The sequence below is a fragment of the Anguilla rostrata genome, chromosome 7 (assembly GCF_018555375.3).
Source record: "Anguilla rostrata isolate EN2019 chromosome 7, ASM1855537v3, whole genome shotgun sequence".
NCBI classification, from domain to species: Eukaryota; Metazoa; Chordata; class Actinopteri; order Anguilliformes; family Anguillidae; genus Anguilla; species Anguilla rostrata.
This window is the reverse complement of record NC_057939.1, coordinates 17,369,719-17,395,700: the sequence shown is the minus strand read 5'-3', so window position 1 is coordinate 17,395,700 and position 25,982 is coordinate 17,369,719. Positions and strand designations below refer to the sequence as shown.

The 25,982-nt window shown below is 45.1% G+C and overlaps 2 protein-coding genes across 5 annotated transcripts in view; both read left to right on the top strand.

The window, feature by feature from the left end:
- The first annotated feature begins 508 nt into the window (after positions 1–508).
- Positions 509–9,563, top strand: LOC135259221 (apoptosis facilitator Bcl-2-like protein 14). 2 transcript variants are annotated; one of them, XM_064343319.1, is made up of 6 exons: positions 509–656; positions 4,722–5,036; positions 5,110–5,217; positions 6,338–6,396; positions 6,839–7,108; positions 7,967–9,563. In XM_064343319.1, exons 2-6 carry the CDS (start codon positions 4,733–4,735, stop codon positions 8,006–8,008), a joined length of 783 nt encoding a protein of 260 aa, XP_064199389.1. In that variant the 5' UTR covers positions 509–656; positions 4,722–4,732; the 3' UTR covers positions 8,009–9,563. The 2 variants fall into 2 exon arrangements, with proteins under 2 accessions (XP_064199389.1, XP_064199390.1); XM_064343320.1 differs by having other exon boundaries at positions 510–656; positions 4,722–4,922.
- A 574-nt stretch (positions 9,564–10,137) lies between these two features.
- Positions 10,138–25,982, top strand: part of rassf3 (Ras association domain family member 3) — a 53,623-nt gene continuing 37,778 nt past the window's right edge. Inside the window, exons 1-2 of one of the 3 annotated variants that reach the window (XM_064343312.1) lie at positions 10,138–10,815; positions 21,224–21,339. In XM_064343312.1, the coding sequence (XP_064199382.1) occupies positions 10,332–10,815; positions 21,224–21,339 (600 nt within the window). In that variant the 5' untranslated portion in view covers positions 10,138–10,331. Of the gene's footprint in view, positions 10,816–13,830; positions 13,967–19,440; positions 19,652–21,223; positions 21,340–25,982 lie in introns of those variants that run through there. The other 2 variants (XM_064343313.1, XM_064343314.1) reach the window with 2 other exon arrangements.

Here is a 25,982-nt window from a genome sequence, read left to right as displayed (position 1 = left end):
CTATGAAGGTATTTGGTGTGGCCTATGCAGCAAATTCACTCAAATTCACTTCAATCTTGTAATAAAAATGTGCAGATGGACACCATTTTAGTTGTTGCTTAAGTTTGGGCACTTTTGCCTAACTCCTTGTTTTGTGGTAATTCCTTAAGACAGGAATCGATTAGTGCCATAGTACCGTTATGTTTTGTGTGTAGCCTCTGTGTGTCACAAAGGAAACCAAACGCGAATGGAAAAACTAAAATGACTCTCATATTCAACGTCCTATCTTACACCTAGGGTGTTATTATATCCAATGAATTATTTTTATCTATCAAACAAGTTGTCAGTGATTATTTTGGGGAAAACATACATTGAACAGACACAGAAAAGCATGTCAGATTGTAAAATTGTGACATAGGAAATAACCTTATAATTTTAAACTAGCCTATATTAAAGAACTTGTCATTTAAACAATGTAGCCTGCTCGTCATCTTTGACTCATTCAATCTGCGCGCATGACACGACGTCAGTGAAAGACGTACCCGGAAGAAATGTCTACATATACTGGTGCTCCCTCCTCCAAAACTACTAGAGAGGTCAGGCTGAGTCGCGTATGACTACAGTATGGTGCCAAAGAGAGAGTGAATGCGCTGACACAGGAGTGGAAACATCATAATGTAAGTAGTGCAGACGTATTAAGAAGTTTAAAAATATATATTTATGTATTTTAGGCCTACCATTAGGCAACCAGTTTGTTACACTCCAATGCTAAAGCAACCTTCGCTACAATGAATTGGAATGTACGTTGTGTTTCGTTGTGCATACGATGACCAGCGCTGTTAAAACCGTGCATCGGTGTAATTTGGACTTTCAAAGAAAAGCACATTAACTATTTCTTTCGAAGTCGTTTCCACTTAAAATGTAGGCTAATTAATTAATCCAAGCTGTATTAAGAACTGCTAAAATAAATATTAGCATCGATTTTTGGCTGAATACGGGGTATCTTTAGATGGTCAGTCTGTTAGAGTGGAAACTAGAAATGACACACTTGGGGTTGTGTATCAGATCTGAAGTGACAACAGCGTTTCCTTAAGCATGACCACGCATTTTACCGCAGGTGAAACTACCAGCGCTCGAATTCGCGCACTCAAGGAAGTACTCCGTTGATTGTGGTGAACCCCAAAGGCACAGGCCGCTACAGTTCGTGTAGTTACGCCACAGTTCGCGGAAAACGAGTAGTTCGAACTAGACATCAAACTTTAGAAGCTATGTAACTCACTAAATACATTTACTTTTACCTTGCTATTGTTTAAACAAATTGCATACAGTCCATTACGGCAAGATCGAGTCCTATTATGTTATATTAACTCCGTCATCAGTGAGATTAACCTCGGTTCCGAAATGTAAACGATAACGGAGATGTATGACTTTGTGTCATTCTTATGATTAGCAAGTGTGATATGAAGGGGAATAGGCTACACACACTTTGACACTTGACAAGCAGGCTAATTTTATTGTTCACTTACTCAGCTAGAATTGCTTTGCATGGAGGAAGGTTAGAGCTGTTTTGCATGGAGAGTAATGGGTTACAGAAAATTCCCCTTGACTGATCAAGTGTGATCATAAACCATGAAAACGGAATTTTACAGCACACAACCTAGAAAAAGTTAAATATGCATTGTTGAGGAAAGGTTCTCCGTGAAATGTTCCATGACCTCTGTTTGTTTCTAATGTATTTCACTCACCCCTTGATCCTTGTTTCCCTTTTTATCTTTCTCCTGGCGAACTGCCAGTTGTAGTCTACTGTACGTTTATGTGTAAAGTAAATTTCGCACACCATTTCCAATTACTTCTGAAACTGTACAGGCAAGTGAGACCATCACACTTTCACTTGCCCGTACAGACGGTAATATGTCACTTTGAGTGATACTTTATTTCCGTACACAAGCCCTACTTGGGGGGGTGGCGTCGGTATTCACAAATGTTTGCGTTACCATTTCACATGTTGGTTGTAGTGATGGTGTCTAATGTCATTCTGACCTTCTGGGTCATCTAACTCTGACTTGAGACTAAGTTTCCCATGGTAATGTCTTAGCTTTCACGGATAATTAGAACTCTTGGGCGATCACTAATATCTCATAGTTTGAGTTAAGTTATACAATAGTTAATTTATTTGACTAGAGACAGGGATTTGTAAACGCTGGAGAGCTGCAGATCAGCGTAGGAGGGGCATAGCCCTTGTCTCCTCCTGAGCACGTGCACCTTTTCTCACTCTGCTGTGCACTGGCGGACTGGGGGGTGGGGGGGGGCGACCGGCCCCACTGGTGCCCCCATGGTTGAAAAAGCTTTGCTAAAGTGCCCTCTAGAGTGGCGAAGACGAGATGAAGTGCCCTATTGACTGCCCTTCAATAACGTGCCTTAATGAGTGCCCTTCTAGTGGAGAAAACGTGATGCAGTGCCCTATAAGGTGCCCTTACAATGGTCTAAACTTGTTGTTCCCTATGTGTGCCCTTCCAATGGAAAAGGGTGCCGTTATGAAGTGCCCTCTATGCCGCCCCTACATGACAGTGTCCCAAAGGCCCTTTCCAGTAGAGAAAATGGGATGCAGTGCTGTATAGGGTACTCCTACAGGTGAGAAAACATCATGAAGTGCCAAATTAGGTGCTCCTCTAATGGAGAAGTGCCCCTCCAGTGGATAAAATGTGAGGTAGGGACACCCTTTACAGCACTGCATGTGTGAGAATGTGGGGAAGTTTCCTAATGGATGCCCCTCCAGTGGAGAAAATGTAATGTGGTGCCATATAGGTGCCCTTACAATGGGATAAACTTGAGGTTCCCTACAGGTGCCTTTCTGATGAAAAAAAACTCTTGAAGTGCCCTTTTAGATGCCCTTCCAAGTGAGAAAACACGATGCATCATAGCTTTTTGCGCGCTGGTGGGGCCCCATGTCGTGCAGTAGGTGCCCTTTTTATTTTTTCGCCCCTGCCCTTCAAACAGCCTGAGTCCGCCACTGCTACTGTGCATCAGCTGAGCTGCACAGTCATGCCACAGACAGACCACATTTGTCTGAGGTCAGAGGAGTTTCTCTCCTGCAATGACACTAAGGGGAAAACCCCTGCTGACTAAAACCCTCCCTTCTCCCTCTCCCTGTAGTCAGTTTTGTGTTAGCTGAGAAGTACTGCATGACTTTCCTAATACATCATTTTTTAAAGCCAGCCTATAGCGTTATTTTTCGAGAAGCCACTCAAGTGGCCTCAGCCTGCCACCTTAAGGAATCTCACATTTTTGGTCTGGCAGAGTTCTGTCTGCATGGCTTTGTTTGACTGCCATAAAGAGAGCTTCAGCTGCAGCGCAGACCACTAACAGACCTTGTGAGCATCTATTACATTACATTTCCAAAAGTATGTGGACACCCCTTCTAGGCTATTTTAGCCATATGCATTGCTACCAGCTGCATAAGCATACGAATATGTCGTCCTGATGAGCTCAGTTACTTTCAACGTGGCACTGTCATAGAGTGCCTCGGAAAAATTTATGCCCTGCTAGAGCTGACCCAGTCAACTGTAAGTGCTGTTATGGTGAGGTGGAAGCGTATAGGAGCAACCACAGCTCAGCCACGTAGCGATAGGCCACACAAGCTCAGAGGACAGGTCCGCCGAGTGCTAAAGCATGTAGCGCGTAAAAACCATCTGGCCTCGGTTGTGCTACAGAGTTCCAGACTACCTCTGGAACAACGTCAGCACAAGAGCTGTTCAAGAGACTCATGAAATGGGTTTCCATGGCTGAGTAGCCGTACACAAGCCTAAGATCCCCATGCGCAATGCCAGGGGCTGGAGGGACAAAGAACACACTGCCATTGGACTTTGGAGCCGTGGAAACGCATTCTCTGGAGTGATGAATCACGCTTTGCTATCTGGCGGTTTGCTGGACGAATCTGGGTTTGGTGGAATGCATTGTGCCGCCTGTACAATTTGGTGGAGGAAGAATAATGGTATGGGGTTGTTTTTCATGGTTTGGACCATGCATCTTAATTCCAGTGTAGGGAAATCATAATGCTACAGATATCATGACATTGTAGAGAATCGTGTGCTTCCAATTTTGTGGCAACAGTTTGGGGAAGGCCCTTTCCTGTTTCAACCTTTCAGCACTGGCACAGAGGTGGACTACCCCAGTTAATTTTCAAACTCAGCAGATGCAGAGTACTTCTTTGTATAATTGCATAACTCAATCAATCAATCAAATTTTATTTATATAGCGTATTTTACAACAGTTGTCACAATACGCTTTACAGACAGCCCTAGCCTAAACCCCCACAGGAGCAAGCCTAAGGCAACAGTGGCAAGGAAAAACTCCCTGTGGCAACTGACGGTAAAACATCTAATGACTGGAACCTGAAGGCACTAGAGTTTAGCAACATGGTGTAAATAAGAATGCATAAACTAGACAAACCTGTGGACTGGAATGAGCTTTGGTGATTAAGAACATGCCATAATATGAATATGATTGTCCACAAGCTTTGCAGAGTTGTAAAGATTAATATTTTCAATATTTTCTGACATTCATGTAATGTAGCAACTTGTTCTCTTTCTGCTTTTAATGGGTGCTTTGTTACTTCCAGTCCCAGTTTCTTCATATAGTATCCAGGAGCTGAAAATGACGAAGCTTAATGCATTCCGAGTGAGGATATTTCTTTCCTTTCGTGTTCATGAAAATGCATTTGTCTCTGTCTCGCCCTCGCCCAGTTTCTTAAAAAATGGAAGCGGCCGGTGCGAACGGAGCCCTGCCGGGGGCTGGCGAGGACAGCCTGGAGCTCCGGCTGATCATGGCCTACGTTCAGAAGAGGAGGCCCTCGCGTCGGATCGCTCCCGCGACCGCCAAAGCGCACGAGGCCCCGCGGCCGCCCCGGGACTCCGGCAGGAGGACGAAGAAGAAGCAGAAGCTAGGTAAGCTGAGGATGTTCTTCCCTTGCATTCGTTCCCAGGAGGAGGAGGCGGAGCAGCAGTCCCAGCCCTCAGAGCCTGACGGAGGGGGACGCCGCTTCAGAGCCGCGGGTCCCGGTGAGTCTCGCTGCTCTTCGGGACGGTCGAGGCTTTTCCGGCGCGGGGGCTCACGCGACTCTCTCTCTCGTAGACAGAACCTGCTCGGCGGGCACGGTGGTCGCGGTGACCGAGAAGCTGACGAGGATCGTGGACTCCGTGCCCCTGGAATTTGAAGACATTGAAACGGACGGCCCAGACGGTATGGCTTCTCCTTTGACTCCGTAGAGCCGATGGCTGTGACAGAATGCTTTTTAAACCCTGTGCATTTACTTTTCTTTTGCTTTTCAAGAGTTCATTGAGCCACAAGATGAACATGTAAACCTTCTCCCCCCATTTCTAAGCGGGAAATTAATACAGTTCCCTTTCAGTGTAAAATGTCATTTCTGAATGCGAGTGCTGGTGGTCTGACACAACTTGTGCTTTCTGAATGGATATTCGCTTCAAGCACACTTCTGATTTGCAGCCCACTGATTGGCTACTTTGCTAGCTGATTATAACGCAGCATGAACTACACAATAAACATCCAACTAACTCCAACTAATACCAAATCCTACTGTGGTCAGCAGTGTAAGAACTTTGTTGATTTTTGAAACTGAATAAAATGGGGGTAATATAGAATTTCTTTGGTTTATGTATAACCATTATATTAAAATGTATGAATAGGTATTTTTATGAAATTATTTTTATTGCACTGGGTCTTTAAAAATTGTGTGTAGTAGGGGCTCACTGAAGGGTCAGCCTGTAACTGCATTTAATATGAAAGCAGTGTTAACTCTAGTCTAACTAGCTTAGACTAGGGGTTCTAAACCCTGATTCGGGGGGACTACAGGGCCTGCTGGTTCAGACCCAAAAAAATCTGATGAAGTGAGTTAACTGTAACGGACTGTATCTATTTGTGGATTTTCAAGCTTCAGCATACTGCTGTATCAGTACTGTGAGCACAGCCCTACTGCAGGATACCAGTTGTGGCCAGTAAGCGATGTGTCTCTCCGTTTGGCAGAGGGGCTCATGTAGTGTACATGTGCACTATGGCTCGTATTACTGAGAATACTCACTGACGAGTGCACGCACTTCAGCTGCCTTGCCCGCTGTACGGGTTGCGTGTCTGTGATGTGCAATTAGCGATTTCAAATGGGACAAAATCAAGTGGGTGTGAATTGCATGGTTTAAGTGGAGAGGAGTCAAATGTTCCACTCAGTGAGCATACTTCTCACTGCTGTTCATTATCTGCTGTCAAATATCAGAATATTATCTGAAATGATGAATGCGTTCAAATGGCCGTTTGAGAACACGCAGGTAATGGTTCTGTTCCCACGCAGATGTTGTTCAGACCATTGTGGAGCTGCTACGAGAATCTGGCGACCGGCTCAATGAAGAGGTGAGGGAACATCTCTGCCCCTCGTCACCACAAGGTGGCCTCATAACGGATTGCTTTCTCAGGCCATTTTCTCTCAGGGCCGTCTTCATTTTGGCTGTCTGTTTCTGCAGGGTTCATGGATCTTTAAAAAAATAAAAATAAATAAATAATAATAAAAAAAAATATTCATTTTTCAATGATGCAGTTTATAAAATACAAGTTGGCTGTAGCTGTATACTGCAAAATACTTTATTTAGATGGTGCATGTGTGGGTGCGTGTGTGCTATTTTATATTTTCCTAGAGGAAAAAGCTCAATTGAGTACATTTTGTCATATGTAGACTTGTTCTGGATGTGGCAGCACAGTGTACAAACACCCTATTTAGGCCCTATATGTGGATCGAAATTTAATTATAATTTTTTTTTTTTTTAACCATGTTTTCCCATTTTCCATCCTCGTCCAGATGAAGACGAACAAGTCCCTGGCCGAGCTGTTCCGCAAAGGTTTCACCTACTCCCTGTTTGAGAGGGTGACCGGCCTGTTCCTCCAGAAGGTGGACCCGTCCCACGTTCCCGGCTCCAGTGTCCCGGAGCAGGCCCAGGTGGCTCTTGCCTTCGAGGTGACCAGCAGGCTGACTGCTGTGGACTGCCATCCCATGAACGTGGTGATGGGCTTCGGGGCCAAGTACCTGCAGGAGAACTACTCCAGCTGGGTGAAGCAGCATGGCGGCTGGGTGAGTAGACCGGGCTCTCAGCTGGGCTTCAGCCCAGCTCAGTGCTATGCAGGAAATATTACATTACATTACAGGAATTTAGCAGACGATCTTATCCAGAGGGACTTGCGCAACTTTTTACACAGCTTTTACAGTGTATCCAATTACACAGCTGGATATATACTGACGCAGTGCAGGTTAAGTAGTTGGTGTAGTGAGGCACCCCATGGTCCAGAATCCAATTCTGAAGAAGTTTGACTGCTGATGTATTGAGCATAACCTTTGCTCTGGGAGGGATGGTTTTATTTGTTAGGCTGTTCATTACCCCATCACACACTCAGCTGGTGCACTGCAGAATGGAGCAAAGTGACGATTGGCTACACAATTTTTGCATTATCTCTGCTCAAAACATTTTGTGGTATATCTCAATCGCAGGTGTTCAAGCTTCTGCAGCAGCTGTAAAATTAGGTCACAAAAGTTGGCTTGTTAACGAAAATAGTATTTTTAATTATTAAAGAATGGTATTTGTATAGTTCCTTTATACCATTATCAAGGTGCTCAGTGCAAAATAAATCTCAAGTCTCCATTAAGGTCATATATCAAGCAGGACTGACATCAGTTCATATCATCAGAATGAGGACAGCTGCTGTAAGGTAATGTGTGTATTTGTGTGACAGCTTTGGGCAGGCTAAGAGGAAACTTGAGCAGTAGAATAACATCCTTCATTGGACAAGGGTATTCAAGCACAGTTAACGCTCATGGTTCATGCTCTGCTTTCCATTCCGACTGCACATAATTATTGCAAGGAGTAATTAACTCTGCTGTGGAATTGCCAGTGACGGCCAACAGAATAATCCTACCAATTTCTCTTTCTTCTAGGAAAACGCTTTTGACGCTGAAGATGATGAGGAAGTCCAATGAAACAGGAATGTTTCAATTCCTGTATTTTTTCCCCAAGATTGAATCACTCATGTGATGGATCTTGCAGTGATTGTCAGAATCAAAGCCGTAAGAAGAAATTTTAGCATCTCCAGCATCTTTATGCAATCATCCAACTGCAGAACTTTCCCAAGGGACAACCCTGCTTTTTTTCAAAAACTTTGCCCACAGCCACAGGCGGGTACATTTGTACCGGACACTTTTGTTATAGAATAATAACAAAATGCAGGATGCGCATTATAATTTAAAATGATTCTCTCTTCGGGATAAAAGAAAAAAGGGTGGGACAGCAAGGTGTGTACATGTTAAATATTTTGATTTATCTTTTACATTTTCTGTTGGAGGTTGTGCGGGCCGGTCAAAGAGTGACTCCTGAATTTCTGTTTATTCAGAAATACAATGGTAAATTTGATCCGCCAGAACTGATCTCCCGTTAGAAAATTTTGCATTGTAAGCATTTGAAGAACAAGGGTGCATTTCAGTTGTTTTTGTTTATGAATGGTTGAAGAGAGCCAGGAAAGTGAATCATTGTGATGTTTGTATGTTTTTTTTAAATTTTTTTTTAAATTAATTACAAAAATGGGCACAGGCCAAGTTCTTCCATTTAAATATACTGGAATGATTGCACCACATATTAAGCACTATTATCAAGTAGTGTTGATTGTTTACTTTTTAATATGTCCATGTTTGAGTGCATTAATGAAACCATAGGGGGATTGTGCATGCAGGATTCCCCTCCTATTTTTCTTTTCTTTTGGAGAGGGGGGGGGGGGTATAAAGGTCACAATGAAGATAATCATTTTGTACAGTAACTATGCATTTTCATTTGGGGGGCTGTTGATGAATGGCCTTTTAAAGATGCAAGAACTTTATACTCTCAGTGGTACTGTTCAATTCAATTGTCCAGTCATCTTGGTGTGCTAATTTCGATATTTATGTTCTTTTCCGGACCATATAATTATCTTGAATTGGCTGTCTTCAGAAGTATAGTTGCAGTTAAGGCTCTTTCAGATTCCTTTTGAGCAGACATACGGGGGGAAATGTGAAAGGATTGTGCAGGAAAATAACATAAAATTAGAAGTAATCTTGATGACCGCCATGATCTAAGAAATCCATTTTGGGTTGTATTTCTCATTGATGGGTTCTTCACTTTGTGACTCCCTTTACTTGCATCTGCTGAAGCCTAAATCCAAAATGAACTGAAGAGCAAATGCAAAATGAAGAAATGGTGCAATAAAGATATCCAGCAAATTCTTGTATCTTCTAAAGGTCTGAGAACAGTCCTTTACATTACTGGATTTCATTTTAAATGGAAATCCCATGCATCCCATACGCTGTTTATCAAAATGTATTCAACATTACATATCAGCTTGTGCCTTAAGTCTGAATGCCAAAGGATAGCCTACTTGTTGGCTGGGGTAAAAATAACTTTAAATTCATTAAATAATGCAGTATGTAACGCTATGTAAGACACCTTGTAAAATTAAATTACATTTATTTCTGAATAAATAAATGTGTGAAACCTATGTAGACTGTACCAGTTGAAATGCGGACCCTTCTGTGATTATTTATTTCTGGAAAGTTGTTGCAAATTGTCATGCAGTGGTAATGCGCCCATTTCACGCCTGGTCTATATTCGTAAACATTTACGTGGGCCTCCATGACAATGTGTCCTGGTTTTTCCGTCTCTTAAAGTGTATATGGAAGCCATAGAACCCACTCAAAATAATCTGAGTAAGTAAGCACGATCCACGTTGGATAATTTATCAATCAAGATTCTGTGACCGACAAGATAGGGCAACAGGCAACACAGGTTGGCCTGGAAGCGAAGAGACGGAGGCACAGCGTAAGTTGTGTAACATGTAAATGGGTAACTTGCAGCCCTCTGTTTGTGTTACCGACTACTTTGATTTAAAAAAAAAACTGCCATTAGATTTACAAAACTTAAGTCTATGGAATGGGCGGTTACCTTCATTTTAGTCATTCGTAAAACAGTCAAATAGCATAAGCAGCGAATGGTAACAAGGTTCCTTGGGACCGACAATTAAATGAAACCTGATCCGTTCACTCCACCTGCCCGACTTACTTACAGACAACGCGCAACACGGCACTGTCACAGGTGAGAATACACAGTGTCATCGGCAGCACGTTCACTTTCCCACATCATTAAGCTTCGACATACAGGTGAAAGGACACCGAGCCCAGTCTGCCGTAGACCCGCATCTGTGGGAGATACTGGTGTGTAGCCTGCAGACGGTTCGAAACCTCTTGTGCCAAACGGACGCCTTGAATAAGCTACGACGCAATGTTTGGAGTGATGCATCCAGGTAGGAAGTACTCGCCGACGCAATATCTTACTGGGCTATCGCCCTTAACGGTATCTACGGAGAGCTCCGTGCCAAATTCGCAAATAGACAAAGAGTTTGAAGAAAGTACAGAGAAAATGTCAGAACCGCAAAATGGCAAGATGCGAAATTCTAAAGCGAAAGGAATGAAAGCAATAAAGAGGCGCTCTTCTCCAACTCGGAGTCTGGAGGCAGCTGAAGCGGCGGGAAATAAACTTCACCAAGAGAAGGGACTCAACCCTGCCGAGAGGGGAGGCGCAGCTCACCGCGGTAGGAAGAAAAGTTACCGGCCTCCTGACGTCAGGACGATATTTGAATTCCCCGAGAAAGACCCCCGGGTTCCAGAGGAAAAGGGAGAAGGGCACGTATTTTGTCCCGATGTATCCGGTGCGTGGTGCGACCTATGCTGCGAGTACATTTTCCAAAATCGTCTTACGTGTACAGGTGAGTTTTCAGGGAGAAACGTCCGCCTTTTCAAGCTGTCATAGGCTGTGTTGTCACGCATCACCATGTTCTTTAAAATCCCCACTGTAATACGCACTGTACAACAGGATGGCTTAAGACCAGGTACTTCACCTGTATACTTGTGATTATTGTAGTGAGCTGAATCAAAAAAAAGTTGGACTGTTTGAGTCCTTGTGTTTGCTGTCTAGGAAAATGGAATTCAGGCTTTGTATCATTTGCCTTGTACAGCATTTCTGTTGTAGTAATATGGCTTTAAAGAAAATTATGTTTGTCTATGCACTGGTATACTGTACCTGTACTGTACTGTACTGTTCATTGGTGAGATGTACACACTGATATTTTGTGCCTCTGTCCATTAATGAGACATATACGCTGATATTTTGAGCTTCTGTCCATTAATGATATGCATATACTGATATTCTGTGCCCCTGTCTATTAGTGATACGTAGATGCTGATATTCTGTGCCTCTATCGATTAGTGTAGGCTGCTGTGTACTATCGCATGTTGTCAGGCAGGGACGTGATCATACTTGCTTCTCATGATATCCTGACATTAATGAGGAAGTGGGTGGAAAAGCTGGCTGGGCCCTGATATACTCAGTCACCTTTACACGGTCACGCTGCTCACATCTCTGTGTGACGCTAAAAGGGGGAGTCTTCAGTGGACTGAAACCCTGCCAAACAAGTTTTTACTCAAAGACGTCAGGACATCGCGAACACATACATTCCCCCAAGTAGAACACACATACGCATACACGAAGGTGGCATGCCAACAGACTGGTTTTTAGAACTGGCTCTAGCACTTACTGTGATGTTTGGAATACATTAGGGAATTGATTTGTCTATTAATAGTATGGCATCATGTAGCCTACTGTAATATTTATTTGCCGAACTTTGAAATAACCTCTGCAATTTATACATTTGTGCTCTATGTGGGGCTATAGTTTTTCTGTGGTTTGAAGGGAAAGCTACTGTACATTGTGATTTGCTCAGTCAAGCAGTTGAGTTAATTCACAATGCTGTGGAACAGGCTAGTCATAATTGCTACAAAAGTCTGCCTTGGTTACTGCTGGTGAGCTTGTTTGTTAAAGTGGATCAATCCAAGTGTTAAACCAAATGTGTCGTCTGAGCAAAGGTGGCTGTCCGGTTGGTTGCTTTCCGTGCTTAAAGGTGAAAGGGTACTATCTTATTGTTAAGTTGGTGTCTCTGATGCAACAAGCTGCTTTTGATTCAGAGTTGATAAGAGATGGCCTCCGTGATCTCTTTTGGACATTTAGCCTATATTGTGAATTAACTCTATTCTACATAACTTCTGTTATATCTAATTGTCAGTATATGCATGTGCTCCAGTGCACATATGTGCACTTGTTACAAAAAAGTACACATGCTTTATGCATAACCTTTACATGACCTTGTTGTCTTATTTTTGTTTCTCCGTGTGCACGTCTCTCTTTGATTTGGTTGTGTATGTGCAACATTGACTTTGCCATGTCTAGTGTGAATATCTGAACAAAAGTTTGTACGTACGTGTGTGAGTGTATGTGCCTGTGTGTGTACACGTGAGTGTATGTGCATGTGTGAGTGTGCGTGTGTGTATGTGTGCATGCACACATCAGCTTGTGCCAAGTGTAGCGTGGTGTCAGTGAGTCGTACATTGTCACATGGTTTCTCCGTCTAATGAGGTCATTGCTGATTCTGATGGGCTCTGGTTTCAGCCCTCTTCGGCAGCAGGTTAGCTCTGTATGAATCTTTAATACTCTTCTGTCGTTTTCTGCTCTGTTAGGTAATTGACTTCCTGCGTGTGGCTCTGGGTCTCTCGGCTCTGGTCTGTGGGGAGTAGCCTAACAACACGCTGGCTCTTTGATCCCCCTCGCTTTCCTCTGCTGGCTTTGGCTGTGGATGTGGGGGGCTGCTGGTTCAGTTGAGGAAAAACAAGGGAGGTCACTTGTGAGGAAAAGAACAACAATGGTTGAAAGGGAAATAGAAGCTAAAATTCCTGTTGGTTTATGACAGGCTAGACTTAGTTACGTAAAGAAAGTGTCTGGATAGAAGGAAACCAGTGGTGTACGACACGTTTTAACCAGGAAATGTCCCTGTGTCCCTGTGGTGTGGCTCATGTTGGCATGGAGTGTTTTTAATAAGTGTCAGCTTTAATTACTTCCTTTAACAGGGAGAAGGGGATTGTATTTATTAAACACATTTACGTATTTATTATTAACTGCCTCTAGGAATCTTCGCTTTCATCTGCCATTTTTTTCGCATAACTTTGAAGACACGTGACTCTTGTGTTGTTTAGCACTGATGTGTGACCTATTCCTTTTTACAAATGTGCTTGGTAGCGCTGCTAATAATGTGCAAATATTGGTGACTCATGAAGTATGTGGAAGTGAGACCATCCCTGTACCCATGAATGGAGTTAGTGACTCTGCCTCCTCCACCAAGCTCCTGGACTAGGTGTGATGGAGCAGTAGGTCTGTTACTCAAATGGAGATACTGATGTCTGAATAGTCCCGGCAGCACAATTTCTCAAGTGCTGAACAATAGGAGATAAAATGATCAGCATTTTGTATCATCAGTGCTGCTCTGACCCCTGAACTTTGACCCTTGACACCCACCTGTCTCTCCAACTAACGTCCAGCTGTCTGTTTGCCCAGGCTGAGTGACAGTGTGCTGAGAGAAGACACACACCACCCTGTGACATGTTAATGACCCAGAACAATGGGCAGACCTAGGTCAGCTGACTGCACACAGGGGGGCCAGCAGGCAACTGCAGCCGTGCACACACACACACACACACACACTCACACGTGCCCATGGCAGCACTGGTGGGAGTGAGTACAGAGGGGATGCAGGGAAGGGGGTGGTCCCACGCCCTTTCAGTCAGAGAGTGAGCTGTCCCAAACAGACATGCCACAGCACCCTGACAGGGCAGCACAGGCCTGGGGACTAGCTGGCTTCCGCTCCTCAGGAGAATCGGGCTGCGCTCTTGGGGCTGGCTCTGCTGGAGCCATGGGGCTGGGGAAGGGGCTCGGGAGGACGTTTCGGAGGCTGTCTGACTTTTTCTACCGCGTCCCCAAACTGCTGCGCTGTTCCAGCCGCCTGGAGCTGAGGCTGGTCTGGAGGTCCCCTGGTGAGTCCCGCTGTCACTCACTCAAAGGGCATCGCTGTGTGTGTGTGTGTGTCTGTGTGTGTGTGTCTGTGTGTCTGTGTGTGTCTATGTCTGTGTGTATGCTATACATATCTGTGTGTGTGTGTTTGTGTGTATGCTGTACATGCGCGTGTGCACGTGTGCATTTGCGTATACATATGTTTGCATGCAGGGTGAGCGAATCACAGTTTAGCCAGTATTGTATTGTGTCAAAGTGGTCATGTCATGTTAATCTGGGTACCAGTGGTATGTGTTGCAGTGAGAGAGTATTATCATTTTTGGAATCAGGCTGATTTTGCACTTTTAGATTTCAGCCTTCATGTGTCAGCGGGGTTGCAGTGGAAGGAGAAGTGCGTGATGGGTTAAGTTTGGGATTGGAACTGATTGTATTATGAACATAAGACAGCTAGGCTAGACTGCACTGACGCTGTGAAACTGTGTAAACAGTGAAGGTCTTAATCGGCCAGCTTTGGCATTGCAGGGCCCCTGCAGGCTAAATCTAGATCTGCTCTTTCTACTGTGCAGCTCACTCAGGCATAAAGAACTTTTCGTTATGGCACTCAAAAGAAAGGGAAAGTACAGTCACTGATAAACCACAACTAATGAACCAACCAACCGTATCTCGGAGAATAACCCAGCTACAGCCATTTAGAGCATTCTGAAGACACGCAGTAAAGAACAGTGACATTTTTGCCCTTGAGGTTGGAAGAAGAATGTTTACCCATCAGCCAGGGTCAGGCATAGGTAGCCTGTTTTCAGCGTGGAGGAGTGACAGGGTCGGGGCACGTGCAGCACGTGTCTGTGCACCGCCGGCTCTGAGCGGGTCCGGGGCTGGTCCAGTACGGCCCGTTTGCAGCACTGTGCAGCATGCTGTCTGGGGCATGAATAAATTAACCAGGGGTGTTCATTTTCTGTTTGAAACCTCTTGCTGAAGTCCCCTGTGTGAGTGAAGCTGCCTGCATGCTTGTCTGAAGCTCATCTGTGTGACTGAAGCCACCGAAAGTGAGCTCCATAATTATTTGAGACAAAGACATAGTTTTGTGTTGATCTTTGTCTCGGTATGCCACAATTTTAGATTTGTAATAAAACAATTCACGTGGTTAAAGTGCAGATTCTCAGATTTTTTATGATTAGTCAGGCGTATTCAGTTACTTCCTTGGTGCAGGTATAAGAGAGCTTTCAGTATCTAGTCTTTATTTTAGGCTTTTGATTGCCTTTGGTGTCTGTTATTAGTATTTGTCAACATGAGGAGTTGTTCCAATGAAAGTCAAGGAAGCCATTATGAGGCTAAGAAATACAGGAAAAAAAATCAGGGACATAGGCCAATCCTTAGGCTTACCAAAATCAACTGTCTGGAACATCATTAAGAAGAAAGTAAGCACTAGTGAGCTTGGTAATTACAAAGGGCCTGGTAGGCCCAGGAAGACCTGTACTATTCATGCCTGAAGAATTCTCATAATAACGAAGAAAAAACCCCAAATACCTGGCTGACAGATCAGAAACATTCTTCTGGAGCATTGCGTGGATGTGTCAGTGACTGCTGTCTGTAGAGAACTTTACGAACAGCGCTACAGAGGCTGCACTGCAAGATACAAACCGCTAGTTAGCCTCAAAAAAATGGATGGCCAGGTTACAGTTTGCTAACAAGTACCTAAAAGAGCCTGCAGAGCTCTGGAAATAGGTCTTGTGGACAGTTGAGACCAAGATTGAGTTTTATCAGAGTGATGGCATATGCAAGTTTGGGGGCCAAAATGAACTGCCCAAGATCCAAAAACCTCATATGTGAAACATGGTGGTTGGGGTGTTATGGCTTGGGTGTGTCGCTGCCAATTCCAAGTGAACATTTGTTTCGTATGCGGAACAGAAGACATAGGGCCACTAGCCCCTGAAACAAGCAGGAACTGAAGATGGCCGCAGTACAGGCCTGGCACAGAGAAGATACTGAGCACCTGGTGATGTCTATGGGTCAAAGACTTCAAGCAGTCATTGCATGCAAAGGATATGTGACAAAGTACTGAACACGACTACTTTCCTTTACATAACATTAATATGTCACAAACATTATGGTGCATCGAAATGGGAACGTGAATCTAAAATCGTGGCGTACTGACCCAAATCAAGAAAAATTATGCCCTTTTTTCACTGTATGTGCTCACTGTATGTGCTCATGTAAAAACAGACAACTTTGTTCCATGGTCAAGCCCAAACACACTTGTCTATGTGAATATTGTCATTATTGGCATTAAACCTGACAGCCCATGACAGCCTTCATTGCCTCAAGAGAGAATTAATAGGGTGGATTGGAGAGAGAGAGAGAGTGAGAGGGAGAACGAAGAGTCTGTCTTACTTGCTTAATTATTCAGAGTCAGGAACCTGCCACCTGAGATTTCACAGCAGAGCAGACAGGGCTGACCACTAAAGTGCATGGACTGCAGCTCCAGGGCGTACAGCAGTGGGAACATTCTCTGCAGCTCTTCACAGTCTGTTTTCCATACTGATAGAAGGTTTGAGTCATGTCAGCAAACCAAATATATTTAGTTGGTCCTGACATGCAACAGGCCCACCTGTCCCCTCCGCAGTGACCGTCCACCTGCTGTCCTGTGTGCTGTTGTTGCCTCAGCCGTGCGTCCCCCTGCTGTAATAACGCTTAGCGGAGCCGCGGAAGGGCGAGGAATTCGCTGTGCGAGCCGAGCTGTCTGGCTGCCTTCCCCCTGCCAGTGCGGCCCAGAGAGGGCTCTCCTTCTGGGAGACTGGTTAGCACCAGAGAAACAGACCCACAGAAACCGACCCAAGCCAGTCTGGAGGCTCGGCCTTGTGTTTGGACTTGGGTGTTGTTCTGCAGCAGGAGGTGCTTTGTTCTGATAAAAATATGTGCATTTTAACCCAGAATATAGCAGCCATCTCTGATGTGCTGAAGGGATGGAAAGCTGGGGCTGTCTTTGTGTTCAGCTTTTTAGCCCCCTTCTTTCACTGTTGATCAGTCATTCTCATTTTTCCCTGTTTCCTTTCTGTATGACAGTCACCATAAAGGAAGATTGGCTGGTCTCTGTTTCAAGCTCAGAGTTTTCTCTGTCTTTTGGAAGATAGAGAAAAGAAAGAGGAAAAAAGAACACCAAAGTTGGGAACACCTGTCCCCCAAGAACAGCTCACACCTGCCCCCAGAGAGGCCAGGAGGGGGGTGTTTGTGAGACCATTTCTGTCTATTTTCAGCTTCCTATTCCCTTAAGCACAGAGGATTCTGGGAAAAGTCAATGTCTGCCAGTCATTTCTGTGTGAAATAGAAATTGTCCTGGCTGGAACACCAAGCAAAGTGTTTTCTTAGCATCAGCGGCCATCAGCAAGGGAACCCTAATAGTGCCTCTGAAGGCTAACAGGTCACTGTGATAAGGCTTTATTGGACCTGGGCAGAGTGAAGATGGGAGTTAACAGCAGGGGTTCAGCAGTTTGTCCTGGCACTCTCCACTGTGTGAATCAGGGAGGGAGATACAGATTGTCTCGGCACTGAAAGTAGGGTGGCCGTCGTGTGCCTGTTAAAAAAGCTACAATAGAAGGGCAGCCTTCTCAGGTAAACAAAGTCGCAGTTAGGACCTGCGCTCTAAATACTGCAAAGACCTGAGACTGTCTGGGCTGAGCTCTGGCTGCCTAGGTCTTTGTTAGTTTGCTCTCTTAGCAACACAGTGCCCTGCTGCTTAAATCGCCCAAAGTGACTTTTCAGTATAGTCCTAATTGCATTTTTATTTATTGGTTTATTTTTGTTAGGCTGACCCTCCCTCCCCCAAAACAGGTGATTAAATACAGAGAAAAGAACAGTCTATATTAGACAGCAAGAGTTGTGGAAACTGGCCTCTGTTGGCTTTACCATATTTGCATGTTTGCATAGTGTTGGCCCGGCTTACTCTCCTGTAAAAAATGACCGGATGAATGCAGTTAATATCTGATTAGCAGTATTTGTGCCGTATTTGGAGGCAGAATTATTTTCAGAATGATTTTTTAAATCCATTCTCTGTGTGCAGAGGGGAGACTCCTTCCAGTTAAGTGCTCTGATCTCTCCTGGAGCTCTGGCTCGCTCAGAGAGCGGTGTGCAGACCGGCTGATCGATGCGGCTGTCTCCGCGCCCGTCACAGGAAAAAGCAATTACGACAGAGACAGCGCAGCACTTCCTTCACACCCAGGAGAACCGTCCCGCTACGCAGAGGAGACACCACCGCTTCCATCTTCAGCCGTGTAAAACACCCAGAGATAAGATTTGTTTTGGACTCTGGTATGTTCTAGGACAGCAGCTCTACCAACATTAATACAGCTGAACCCTACATACGGTTCATTTTAAGCATGTTTGCACCGAGTGAGCACTGCTGGCCCACAGCGTGGTTGTTTCACCCTTCCTGGGGAGCCGGGTTCACACCCCCGGGCCTGTCTGTTTTGGGGAGCTGCTCTCAGCTGAAGAGGAGGCCTTGTTGACTTTTTCCACGCTGGATTTCCTGCAGTATTACTAGAGAGCAGAGATCAGGAAGCAGATGAGACAGGGGTGCTTTAACCTCTTTGTGTGAGGGGAGCCCGCTTTGTGAGAGGCCCCTCTTGGAAAGGGCCCCCCCAGGGATGCTGTCATGTGAACCTATCCCACAATGCCTCCCTTCCCTTCCCTTCCCTCTCTCCCATTCTCCCATCCTCTGTTAGCAGTGTTCCTCCTTCTCACAAACTTAAGATCCACCACTTCAGTTGCTATACAGCAGCCACCACTGATGCAGCACACTTAAACACTAGAATCGCTTCATTCTGGTCTGGAAAGCTGGAGAGTTGAAATTGGTTCAAATTATATGAGAACAGTGTGCGAGGGGGGAGGGGGGTTTGACGGTGGTTTAGACTACAATGGATCTAATTATTTTTTGCCTGTGTTCATAGAATACTGACCTGACTACTTTATCCCTTCCCTATTCATCACTGTTGAAAACACAAATACTTTACACTTGTGGCTGGTGCAGTTATTTGTGGCTGGAAAGACAGAAGTGAAAGATAAAGACTGGCAGGCATTTAGACAATGCTAGAAGCTGCTTAACAAGAGGTGTGATTGAGAGCATAGAAAAAGTGAAGAATAATAGAGGATGGAAGACCAGATTCTCTCTCTACTCTCTCTCCCCTCTCTCAGCTCTCTCTCTCCCCCCCGTCATCCCTCTCTCTCTTTCTCATCTCTCTCTCTCTCCCCCCCTCCCTTGGATATGCCTCCCATCCTCCTGGCCTGTATGTCTATCACGGCTGGGGAAAAGAGCCTGTGATTTGACAGGCAAATCACTTACTCAGCAGAATGCGAAAGAAGAGAGAGAGAGAGGGAGAGAGGGATAGGGAGAGAGGGCTGGCGCGGATGTGTCTGGCTGCGGCTAAGCAAATGAGCTGCCTCTGCCCTGGAGAAGAGAGGGAGGAGAGATGCGGGCTTTGTTCTGAATGTGTTCAGAATACGGTGTGCTTCGTGTGCACGGATGTGCCCACTTGTGTTGGCGCACGCTCTGCCTGTCGCTGCTGTAAGTGTGCTAGGGAGGAGCGGCGGGGCCGGGCTGGGCGCCGAGGGCAGAGAGGGCGAGCGCACGCCCGCTCTCGGGACATGGTTTGGAATGGGCACGGCTATCTGCAAACTGTCGGGAAAGATCACCCAGCAGGTGAAGAGAAGGTCCACCGGTAAGCCCTCCCCAGGAGGCCACTGTGCCCGTAACCGGCGCGGTTTAAACACAGCAGCCACACGTGATGGGTGTGTCAGTGACTGGGATGGCGGGGTGTGACATCACGCTCCTGAGTAACGCTTGTGGTGCGTCTGTGTGGTGCGTGCGATTTGCTCAGAGGATATGTGTCGGGTCTGTCCGTGTCCGTTTGCTGCTGTAGACGTGAGCCGACTGCTTTGTTGCACTGTCACGTTTTAATATCGCGTCTGGTGATTCGCTCTTGAGTGCAGTGCTGGACACTGTCCAGACCCAGGAAACTACATTTGTAAGATGAGACTGTTGCTTTGCCACTTTGTATGCAGACGAGAGACTCTCAGATTGTCTGCTTTTGAGCTGGTCACACGCTCTGACACAGGCCAGCCGTGCTTTACCTGCCCACTGTGGATCGTTCTCTGCTCATCGACTCCTGTTTTATACAGTTTTCAATAATGAGGCAACACCAGTGGACTATGGGTAATTAAGCTGAGTGTTTGAGGAAGGCCATACCACCTGAGAGTTGCGTGGGGCAGGGGGATAGGTGTATTATTAATTAGTTTTTGTTGAGTTCCAATTTAAAAATGAATCTCTCCTCTATGGCAACTGTAAAGACATAATGAAAGGATCAATTTATCTTGCATAATTTAACTTAATTTTTCTAAACTTTACCTTGCACAGTTCTCTGTAATGAAACCATTTTAGAGATGCACTAATCAATGACAGTAGTAGTTCATTGTAGACAGTAGTGCTGCTGGTTGTCATTTGCATACTTTACTCCCTTATTTGCAAACGTTCTTGTTGGACTCTGGACTGATACTCTGTCTGATGCTGTCTGTAATCAAAGGCTTTTTTGAGAACTAAGAACAGTCTCTTTTCATCACAGGCTCATTGGTAAAGACTCAATTAATGAACTAAAATGAGTCCCATAGATTTCTAACAGTTGATATGTAATCCAGTTTCAACCATGGCTAATATAATCTTAAAAAATAAATAAATAACAGTATGTAGGAACAAGCTTTCATTTAAAGACCAAAACCCAATTGGGTGGGGTTATTGTAAAATGGGGTGATTGGCAGATTGACTGATTAGTGTCTATGGCTGCTTCCTGACTCTAAGGAAAACTGAAGATTTGGAATTTTGGAAACGGAGGGAATGTGTTGCTATGTATAGTGAAGATGCACACACATTAGAGACAGGTGAAACACGGTCTATCAGAGACTTGACCTTGATCCAGCCCCCATTGTTAGTACTCATTCATGTATTTTTGTGTCTTGATGTGAGTGGAGTATCTGAGGTATTCCTGTGTGTCCTGTCCTGTTTATCATCAACCAATCTCGCTTCTGTCCCCCTCTCCTCTCTTCTCCTGTCAACCACCTGTTCCTCCTGTTCCTCCACTCCTCCGCCTGCTCCTTCCTTCTCTTTCTTCTTTGCTCCTTCTCTGTTCTGCCCTTTCTCCCCATCTCTCTCTCTCTCTCTCTCTCTCTCTCTCTCTCTCTCTCTCTCTCTCTCTCTCTCTCTCTCTCTCTCTCTCTCTCTCTCTCTCTCCTGTTTTCAGGCTGTAAGTACACCTGCCACCCGCAGTGCAGAAGCCGAGTCTCGCTGGACTGCCACCAGAGTGGCCCTGCTCCCCAATCACAGGACCACCTGAACAACAACCGCAACTCCTCTGTGGTAAGTGTCACCTGCAGTGGGCGTGTGTGTGTATGTGGTGTGTATGTGTGTGTGTGTGTGTGTGTGTGCAATGCTTTACCTGCCTCTGAAAAAATACAGAACATTTTGCATTCACACAGAGTAAATTGTTGTAAACTGAATTGCGTATAAGTGGACTGCAAGTGCATGTAACAATAGAACTGGAAAGCAGTTATTAACGGTGGCCCAGGTGAAGGGAAGGACTGCCCATGGGATGCAGGTTCAAAGGGGATGTTGCTTTTGCAGTCTCTTTGTCCGGGACAGTCTTTGGCCGGAAACAGTAGGAGAACGCAAATGCCAGCGCCAGGCCGACACACTGTTAACGCACATCCCAGTTGTACATGCTCTACGTGTGTTCAAGGTAGAGCATGTAATAAACTTGAGTCCTCAAGGGGGCGATCCCGGACAGTTGTTAAAGACTAGGCAGAGAAAAGCACAAATCGAAGAATACTTCATTTTCTTGTTATCGGCTATAATGCCCCTCGCTGCGACGCTTGAAACTGCGCTTTCTTTGCTTTAATAATTGCTGGTGACACATTTTAGAAGGCGAAGACGCGTGAAACCAACTTTGTTTAGCCCAAAGAGTCTGCGTTTGCATACTTGCATAGGGTATATTTAGAGCAGTGCACAGGCAGTTTTTGAACTGTGTCCGCAGGGTATGAACCTAAACTGACACTCTTCTGATGACAGGTCACTTGTTTTACCACTAGGGGGAGTAGGAGGAGCGGGAGTGAGAGTTGAATAAAGTTAAATGATAAAGTAAGGACGGTGGGTTCTTGTGTAACTTTTTAATTGTTTCACTCAGAAAAGTGGGGACTGCATCAGCAAGGCAGCAAAGAACAATATATTGTATTAAATTCCTGAATCACAGCAGAAAGAAGAAATATGTAAATAGGAAAAATTCAATATTTGAATTTTTGGCATAATACAAGTGTCTTGAAAACGTTGGTGCAGGGAAAATAATTTCAAAAGTATAGTTTTTTTATTTATATTGAATGTGCCTGATAGTGTCTCTTTCAGCATAGTAGAATACTGTTATTGAGATTAAGATCAAAGACTCGTGTCCCCTACAGGGGACAAAAATGAATTTCTGGATCTTTGAAGGATAATTGAAGGGTAGCTAGTTGTTGTTGTTGCTGTATGAGATGGCTGAATATAACAACAGTGACGGGGATGGAAGCAGTGTGTATTATAAGCACTGATAGCAGCTGAGGTAGCAATGGTTTCCTTTGTGTGACTAAATGCTGTCACATCCTGTGATCTGCAGTGGTAATGACACTGATAATTACAGCCTCTCCCTGCCTTAGAGCAGCTGTGCTGTGTGTGTGATGATAAATGCCTGTTCAAAGATCGTTCCTTCTCATTAAGCAGCCATTACACCATGTTCCACACAAAACCCAGTGGTCACTACTGCTATTGACCTGAAAACGAATACACACACACACACACACATGCACGCATGTACACATACACTACAGACACACACACACATACACATACACATACACTACAGACACACACACATGCATGCATACATGTACACATGTACAGTACACATACGCTACAGACACACACACGCACGCACACATACACACAGACATACACACACAAACACACAAATTCCCATGTACACACAATCCCTGTCTTGGCTTGTCCTGTGCCTCCTGTGGGGAGCAGGGACACTGAAATGGTCCCCTCAGGACATGGAAAGGGGAAAGGGGGGGGAGGGTTCGAATGCTCCAGGCCTCATATCTTCTCTCACATGAGACACCCCCCCAAAGCACGAACACGGCCATCCCGAAGACACATTATGGCATTATGAGGGGAAGTCTTCGGGCACCCAGACACACAGTGCCAAGGGTCGCTCCCATCACACAATGGCTGTTCTGAGTCTGGTGACCCCAGGGGGAGGGGGCAGAGGGAGGGAGGGGACAGCGGGCTTACAGTCCCATCTGACCCTGGAGGTCAGGACACAGTGTGGTGTGGCATGCGGACACACATTTGACCCAGTTCTGCAGCTTCCTGTGACAGTTTCAGAGCGCTTCATAGCGCGCAGCAGCAGAACGCACCGTAACGATAAGGAAAATATAAATAAAAGTCCCTGGCTTCCGGCCACGGAAGCGCACGAGATGGGGCCTGTCCTGAAGTCGATGAGAATAGCGCGTGTCATGATAAAAAGCATGCATCGTAGGCAAACAACCGATGGATTGTGTCATTATTATGGCTGGGTTTGGTAGCATCTTCGGTACAAATATATCTGTGCGTAGAGTTTTTATGTTTGTTTTGACTGTGGCCAGTGGCAGACTAGTCTGCAGTTTTAAAGGCTTGATCTAATTAAGTGCTGTTCTGTTCTGTAACATGTCCAGCGCTAACTTGGTTACAGTATAATTCAATTCAATCTCTCTTTATAATGCCTGAGACAAAGCTCCGCCTATAGATCAGCTCCACCTCAGACGTACACATGCGCACACATACAATACCACTGACGCAACCGCACTCAGGATGCTACGTGCAGAGCTAGCGCGGAGTCTACATGAGTTATGGTGTGTCACACGGCCTCTCAGGGTGTTGTAAACACAATGGGGGATGACATATATCAGGCATAGAGCAGCCGCTGCAGGAGGTGGAGAAAGCTTACACCACTCTCCCCGCGGCCTATGAAACCCGTAAAGTAGCGCTTTCGCTGTGCCGTGTGTTGGACTACACCAGTTGAAGCTGATTGTGTCAGGGCCCTCGTGTCAGACTACACTTCCCATAATGCACCTTAGTCTTCCATTGCATTTAACATTTTATATATTGTAATTTCTTGGTAGATGGCCTTGGCATCTTGCACAAATTATATTATCTACACATTGATTTCTTATTATAAGTTTAAAAGACTTGGATAATTGATGTAGCAATTTAACGTTCAAGTAATTTATCCCATAAGCACATGGAGGGTTGCCAGTTGTTTGTGTCATTTGTGGTGTGAATCCCACAGTTTTGGAGGAGAAATATGTCCCTGCAGCAGCCTCAGCATTCTTCCCCCTGTGGATCCCAATGTTTCCCACTGAACCTCACACAGTAATCAGAGTTGCCTGTTGTGTGTAATGTATGGGACTGGACCACACAAACTCCAGAATGACATCACAAAGGAGTGCTGGTTGTAACTATACCCACACATAGACACACACAAACGTATACCCAGACATGCATTAATGCACACACGTGCTGATGTACACACACGCACCCTCAGACAACACACACTTAGACGCACTCATACCAGCTTGTCTGACAGATACCTTTGTCCAGCATGCATTGCATGATTTCTATTTAAACAGCTGAATGTGTTCGGAAGCAAGTCAGGCTAAGAATGGTGCTGAATGGTACAACAGGCCGGTTTCTGTCAAGATTTGAACCTGCAACCTTGTGTTCACAAATATGGCCCTTTAGCTACGCTACTGTATGTGAGAGCAATAAGGTGCTGGTCATGAAGGATGTCCACTGATCCTCCTGATCAAAGACATTCCACACAAACTGCTCCACTAACAACTGAAATGTGCAAATCCAACCAAGAAACAGGCTACCAGGGAGGAAAAAACATCGTCCAGATGGGAGAGGGAGAACTTCCTTTCAGGAAAAGAGGAAATGTGGCATAGCAGCGCGTGAACTTGGCACAGAGAACAAATGTACACACACACACCCGCGCACATACAGTCCTGGCATTATAGTACACCAGTCTCCTCTATTTGCCCTGAAGATAGGGAGTTCACACAGTGTCTGTAAGAAACTCAATGGCGCCATTTTGTGCATTGTCACCGTAGTGACTGCTCATGGTGCTCTGGGTGCTTTTGGGATGCATAACACTGTATGTTTGTGCCAGTTATTTTTTAAGTAAATAAAAATACCCCTTATAGGACTTCTCATCTGGTGCATTGTTGCACGTAATACCCCTTTAGCCCTTTATCACACACCAAACCCGAGGTTCGCATGGGATATTGAACACGGGTTCAACCCGTTTGACCCATTCGCACTAGATTTTGGTCACAGCTAAGTATCGGATCCATGCTTTTCACACCAGACCTGGGTCCGCAGTTAACTCCTGAATCGATAGCTCAATGATGTACTCCAAATATTGTAGATGCTTTTATGTAAAAGCTATGTCACAAAATGTTACAGGTAACATTTTATTTGTTATTTTTATATTCAGTGACATATTTACCTGTAACAACTGAGCAATCCTCTTCTTGTGTGCCCTGGTGGAAATTCCAGCTCCCAGCCTAAGATGGAATCTAGCTGGATCCAGGTTCTGCTCTAGCCAGATGCCGTCTGGAATTGATGATGGTCTGTTGCCTGTACCAAGCTGGCCCACCAGCCGGACATGGTATTACCAGCATGGTTGCTATCTCAACCGTCTTGTTGCCAGCTTGACCATCTCCAAATCAGCTTCATACCAGCTGAACCAGCTTAAAACCAGACTGGATCCAAGATGAAATTTCCAACAGGGTGAATATAGCTGTGAAAGTACCAAAAATGAAAAGTTGTTTGAATCATCATTCACAAAACATCATTTCTGCATGAGGGTAGTTGTAAGACTTGGAGCACCACATTGGGTTTCAGTTCAGGAAATTTGGGCCAGTTAAACA